The sequence below is a fragment of the Actinia tenebrosa genome, unplaced genomic scaffold (genome assembly GCF_029948245.1).
Source record: "Actinia tenebrosa isolate PJP-AT-01 unplaced genomic scaffold, QUT_ActTen_1.0 PGA_scaffold1__47_contigs__length_23844297, whole genome shotgun sequence".
Taxonomy (NCBI): domain Eukaryota; kingdom Metazoa; phylum Cnidaria; class Anthozoa; order Actiniaria; family Actiniidae; genus Actinia; species Actinia tenebrosa.
The window spans coordinates 4,231,545-4,238,459 of NW_028292578.1; the positions used below are offsets into that span (position 1 = coordinate 4,231,545).

General features: G+C 39.1%; 2 protein-coding genes across 2 annotated transcripts; one reads left to right on the forward strand and one right to left on the reverse strand.

Annotated features, from left to right (window-relative positions):
- Positions 1-2,446: 2,446 nt before the first annotated feature.
- LOC148909722 (uncharacterized) lies at positions 2,447-3,773 on the forward strand. The gene has a single exon (XM_089033017.1). The coding sequence runs from the start codon at positions 2,598-2,600 to the stop codon at positions 3,678-3,680; it is 1,083 nt and encodes a 360-aa protein (XP_088889143.1). The 5' UTR covers positions 2,447-2,597; the 3' UTR covers positions 3,681-3,773.
- Positions 3,774-3,827: 54 nt separating this feature from the next.
- Positions 3,828-6,357, reverse strand: LOC148909723 (uncharacterized). The gene is made up of 3 exons (XM_089033018.1): positions 6,110-6,357; positions 5,933-5,995; positions 3,828-5,119 (listed from the first exon to the last, which is right to left on the reverse strand). The coding sequence occupies exons 1-3, from the start codon at positions 6,214-6,216 to the stop codon at positions 4,432-4,434; spliced, it is 858 nt and encodes a 285-aa protein (XP_088889144.1). The 5' UTR covers positions 6,217-6,357; the 3' UTR covers positions 3,828-4,431.
- Between the last annotated feature and the right edge of the window lie 558 nt (positions 6,358-6,915).

Genomic DNA, 6,915 nt, shown 5'->3' on the forward strand with positions numbered 1-6,915 from the left:
TTTCACAAAGTATTACATTGTCTCGCCAAATTATCTGCAAAAATATGCAAGATATCCAAAGTTGCTAGAGAAAGACGTACAGGATTAATTCAGGACCGTATCTTATAGTACAGACACTTCGTTTTCCTGGCTTGATATTTTTTGACCATTTTGAATAGCACTATGTGCCTACAATGCACATGAATATATAGAGATAAGGCGTAGCCGAAAAAATGGCTACGGTATGTACCCGGCCTAGGGTTGGGTAGCCGGGTTACGCTCAATCTTGATGTCGTTTGAACGAATGAGTGTGTGCAAAGACACGATTGGCTGCAATTTATACATTGCAAGAATTGTGGGATATCTAGTCTATTCTTATATCAATTTCATATTTTATTACATCCATTTTGAAATCACAAGCAAATCCAGCAATCTGATTGGTTCCCTGCAGCAGTGATTTCAGCATAAATTGCACGATTTTGAGCTCTAAATTGCACGATTTTGCACATCAACTGATATGAACCAATCACAAGAGAGACATGTCATTTTCTAGCCAATTATATCAAGGAATCCATCTGAGTGTTGAGCTCACCGCTTCTTGCGAAAAAAAAGAGCCACGGCTCAAAAAAAAATTTCTGAAGAACAATTTTACCGTCAAAAGTCGTAAAAAAGACTTTAAAAGCCGTAAAAAGGGCTTAAAAAGGCCAACTGATCACTTAAAATTGTCAAAAGCATCTTTGTAATGTAACTGCTTAAGTAAGTTGAAGATATTACAGCGAAAAGCAGTGGGGGAAAGTGCAATCGGCAGCTTTTGAATGTGACTTCTTTGCGATTGATCGTGGAAAGTGGTTTCCTTTTCAATCTGTAAAGCATAACAACACATCGAAAATACAGTCATCAAAAGAAGTTTTTCTTAAGAAGAAGATTTTTGCTGAGCTACGTGACTTCTTAAGGACAACCGAAGGACTAAACAACCTTGGATTTTTGATGTTTTCTCGGCACAAGTGTGATCTTAACATGTTGAACAGAAATCTTAAAAATACAAGCAGTGAGCATTGGCTGTATGGACAACAGCCAGTTCATTGCAACCCTTTTGGGCAGGATTGTCTTGCTATTTAACGTAAGTAAATGATTCTTAATACATGTAATGCCTTTTGGTCCTGTATAAATTAATTTTAGTTTTGGATTGAAAGTGTTGGTTTTCAAGATGAGAATCATTGCTCGATCAGTATAAACAAGTTCTCTTGACAGCATGTTTGAATCGACTGCTTTTAGATTGTAAGTCATGTCGGTTTAACTGGAAAAAACGTCTTTTTCAAAAAAGATTTCAAAATGGATATAATAAAGTGGTAATTAAACTTCGTGTCGTGCAATTTTGGTCTGAAATCAAACTTGCAATTACAAATCGCACTCCCGCTACGCGGTCGTGCGATTTTGTAATCGCGCGTTTGATTTCAGACCAAATTGCACTCCACTCAGTTTAATTACCATTATTTATCACCGGCACCGATACTGATAAGGGAGCTTCGTTATCAATGCAGTGAGCTCAGATTGTCTACTCATGCATCAGTTCCGCTCTTTGTAATATCGAACAGCAGAACTCCGTGGTAACCGCCGTTTTTCTCTTTCGTTTGTTTTGCTATTTTTTTGTTCGTGGTCATCTTACTCGTCAGTCATTTTGTTATTTAGAAGGCATTTTTATTTCCCAAGTTGCATCTGTGGGGATCTGTGGGGGTATTTTTTCTTATGGTGTTATCGAACGGATTGGGACGCGGCTTGAAACAGGGCTACTAACAACTCAGTCTTTTCCCGGTTTTAGGACTAGGTCAAGCTGTCATTCCTCCTCCTCCTCCTTTAGGCGATGTTATTCCACTACGGCACGACACGCCCATCATCTCTACGCGATGTTATTCCACTACGGTACGACACGTCCATCATCTCTACGCGATAATATTTCACTACGGTACGACACGTCCATCATCTCTACGTGATGTTATTCCACTACGGCACGACACGTCCATCATCTCTACGCGATGTTATTCCGCTACGGCACGACACGTCCATCATCTCTACGCGATATTATTCCACTACAGTACGACAAGTCCATCATCTCTACGAGATGTTATTTCACACGGTACGACACGTCCATCATCTCTAAGCGGTGTTATTTCACACGGTACGACACGTCCATCATCTCTACGCGATAATATTTCACTACGGTACGACACGTCCATCATCTCTACGCGATAATATTTCACTACGGTACGACACGTCCATCATCTCTACGAGATGTTATTTCACACGGTACGACACGTCCATCACCTCTACGCGATAATATTTCACTACGGTACGACACGTCCATCATCTCTACGCGATAATATTTCACTACGGTACGACACGTCCATCATCTCTACGCGATAATATTTCACTACGGTACGACACGTCCATCATCTCTACGCGATAATAGAGAGTTTAAGATAAGACCGCTACGGTAGACTACTACGGTTGAACGCGTCTGGTGAATACTGGATCGAGCATACCGTATACGGTTCAGTGGTCGCAAAAAATGATATATTTTGATTCGCAACCGAGTGCTATCCGAGTGTTGGCTAGCAGAAATGTCGTTTGAAGATATAAGAAATGCAATCGTCATTGCTTTTGCTGATAGTATTTTGAGAGAGGATGAGTTCTTGATTTTATATGAAGAATATAAACCCTCTAATCCTTCTTATCCATTCTGGAAATACGACTCCTTTTGCTTGGATGACTTGAGTTCTAGCGAGTGCGAATCTAACTTCAGAGTCGCAAAAGAGGATATACCAGTGTTAGGGAACCATCTGCAGCTACCTGTACGCTTCGTTTGTTCTCAAGGGACTGTCTGCAGTGGATTAGAGGGCTTGTGCATGCTGCTAAAGAGATTGGCCTACCCTGGTCGGTATTACGATATGATTCCTACGTTCGCTCGTCCAATACCCGAGATAAGCATGATAACAAACACTGTGCTTGACTGGATTTATGAAACTCATGGTTTCCGTTTATCCTCCTGGAATCAACCTTTTCTCTCCAGAGCATCTTTTCAACGATATTCAGAAGCCATATTAAGAAAAGGCGCTCCTCTAACGAATTGTTTTGGCTTCATTGATGGGACTGTCCGTCCAATATGCAGACCCGGCTTACACCAAAACGTAGTATACAACGGACACAAACGAGTTCACGCGCTAAAGTTTCAAGCATTAGCACTTCCAAATGGTTTGATAGCCAATCTTTACGGTCCAGTGGAAGGGTGCCGACATGATGCAGGGACGTTAAGAAACTCAGGACTCTTGGGAACCCTTGAAAGAATAGCTTTTAACCCAGCAGGGAACGTTCTCTGTGTATACGGTGACCAAGCCTACCCGCTCCGCCCCAACTTGATGTGTCCCTATCGCGTTGGAGATGTTCCTGTTCTAACACCTGATATGAGGTCTTTCAATGAAGCTATGAGCTCAGTCCGAGTCTCCGTGGAGTGGTTGTTTCGCGATGTCTCGAACTACTTCAAGTTCATTGACTATAAGAAAAACTTAAAGATAGGATTAAGTGCAGTAGGAAAGCAGTACATAATAAGTGCATTGTTCAGAAACATGCTCACTTGTTTGTATGGTAATACAACCTCTGAGTCATTTCAAGTTGAGCCTCCAACATTAGCTGACTATTTAGCATAAAGCGCATAATATCCTGTTGGAAATATTGCAACGCTCTTCTGTTTGTTTGTTGTTGTTTTTAATAGAATAAAGTAGGTCATTACACCCCTGAAATAGATCTTATTTAATTTGATACATTTTAGTATACCCCAATTGAAATTCCATCGGTTACATCTATTTTCTTGGGTTTATTAAGCCTTCTGGTAATACATCTTCATAATTACATTAATAATTGTTATATTATAATAATAGTTACTATAACCTGGTCCAATTGACTATTAAGCCTGGTTCACACGAGCAACGCAAGTGCAAACGCAAACGCAAGAAAATGGAAAGGTTTCCATTCTTTCATTTTTAACGTGTGAACCGTACCGGTGAAAACGCAAACGCAATACTACAACGCAAGCCAGTCCTTTCGTTTGTTTGTGTATTTGCGTTGCTCGGGTAAACCAGGTTTTACACTTTGATCAGTAATAAATATTTACAAATACTTAAAATTATTCAATATATATTCACAATAATATTATTTCTATAAGTTGAATAATGCAGTTTTGAATAAATAGCTTACATACGTAACACACGCATCTTGGTTTCTCATACTTTAGTTTTGTTTTGTGACTGATATACTGTACGACATCGATAAAAGCATTTCTAATAGAACAAAAACACTAGCTAGTGGAAAGTATTATTAAAGTGCGTTTCACATTACATTAAGTAATGTAATTTAACATACAAATCCAAACAAGAACCGAGTGGTTTAAAAGGCAAAAACTTATTTTGCTAGTCTTTTGACAATGTCAGCCATAAGTTGCATCTGTTGCTGTTGCAATTTGTAATGTTCCTTTTGCTGTTCTGCTTGAAGACGCATTTCTTCTCTGCGTAATTCAAGATCTTGCTTTCGCAGAGCGGTTTCTACTTCTGTTTTTTCAGCCAAGTACTGCAGTGCTTCTGACCCTCCTTTTCTTGTTTTACGTCTTTTGGTCAACGCCTGCTCTACTTGGCCGTTCCCCTCTGAACCCGAATCACCACCTTCACTACCACTCTTTCTTGTTTTAGACCATGTTTCCATTGCATTGTTCCTAATGAATATGGCATTTTGTCTCTTTTTTTCCTGATTTTTTTCATCCCTTGCAACTTGGATCAGCGGAGATTTCATTTTTTCGACTATTTCTTCCAATATCATCTCATTTTCTGTTTGGTCATCAGGAGCAATGCCACTTGCAGACTCTTCATTCCTGCTTTTTTTCTTGAAGTCTGCCAACAATTTGTTGAAACGTTCCCTCACACTGCGTTGATCTCTAGGTTGACTTGAGAAATGAGCATAGCAGTTGATCCGTTCTGCTACTTCTGTCCACCTAAGACCTGCTTCTTTAGTCCCAGCTTTGTAGGCAAAAGGCTCGAGGGATACTATTTGTCGTAGAAGAAGTCTATCTCGTTCCTCTGTCCATCTAAATGTTCCACTGTAAATGAAATAAAAAAAGAAATAAATTTTTTTTCATGCCCTAAACATAATTGAATACCAAGTTATAATAAGCGAATGATTAAGTGCAAATATATTGTACCCATGAAATAGAGAAAGGGCTTCCATTACATCTGTGTAATAGTTTGCTGACAAAATCGCAAATTTAATTTAGTGCAATTTTTTTTACTGAACAAAGACTAGCGAGAACTAATTAGTGCAATTTCTTAAAAAGTGTCTCACGGATATAAGGAAAATACTCTAGCAAAGCACCTCTCTCAATATATTGCTCATAATTGATTAGTGCCAAGAAAGACAAAACTTTATTGAGCCGCAAATACAAAATTTCCTGCATAGAATGATAAAATTAGGAACAGAAAGAACGACACAAGAAGGAAATGAAAAAGTTTATCAACATAAGTTTTTTTTTCCAGTGAGGATGTCGCAAGTGCATGGTTGGTTTATTCCATGTTAGATGCAAATTAGTTGTTGTTAGTCCAGCAAAATATTTCATGATTTTAAACTAATTGCATTCAAACAACAATAATGATGACAATAATAATAATAATAATAGTAATAACTATAATAACAATAACAATAATAATAGTACATTATTTTCCTACTTCGTTTCCTAAGTGTCGTGGGATTGAAAGTACAAATATAAAAATATTTTAGAGCGAACGCTTGTTGCAATTAAAATAAGGTGATGTGACAATCAACCCCAACTAAGAAAAACATTTTAATGGACTTTATTCTCTCTCTGCATTAACTCTTGTGAAAGAATTACAAAGTAGTTTTGATTGTTTTTACTTACTTATTGCGAAGAGAACCGGTGACATCCGACTCCACACGTGGAACATTGCATGGACTTGTGGAACTAAAAAATTGCGATATTACAGCGTGTTAAATTGTAGCAAGCTATACAATACATTCTCATAAATTTAACCTGATATACGTACGCATTTGCAAAAAACTTATGATAAACACTCACCAGTTTTCATTTTCTGCATTCGGCGAAGCCATGGCTGAAATAGGAAGCCAAAATGATACCGGATTCACGGCCAGCCACTGCATGCATGAATTTTCATCCATGCGCATTGAAACTCGTCCCAGATCACGAACCGCGTTCAACCGTAGTAGTCTACCGTAGCTGCCCTATCTTAAACTCCCTAATATTTCACACGGTACGACACGTCCATCATCTCTACGCGATAATATTTCACTACGGTACGACACGTCCATCATCTCTAAGCGATGTTATTTCACACGGTACGACACGTCCATCATCTCTACGCGATAATATTTCACTACGGTACGACACGTCCATCATCTCTACGCGATAATATTTCACTACGGTACGACACGTCCATCATCTCTACGAGATGTTATTTCACTACGGTACGACACGTCCATCATCTCTACGCGATAATATTTCACACGGTACGACACGTCCATCATCTCTACGCGATAATATTTCACACGGTACGACACGTCCATCATCTCTACGCGATAATATTTCACTACGGTACGACACGTCCATCATCTCTAAGCGATGTTATTTCACACGGTACGACACGTCCATCATCTCTACGCGATAATATTTCACTACGGTACGACACGTCCATCATCTCTAAGCGATGTTATTTCACACGGTACGACACGTCCATCATCTCTACGCGATAATATTTAACTACAGTACGACACGTCCATCATCTCTACGCGATAATATTTCATTACGGTACGACACGTCCATCATCTCTACGCGATAATATTTCACTACGGTACGACACGTCCATC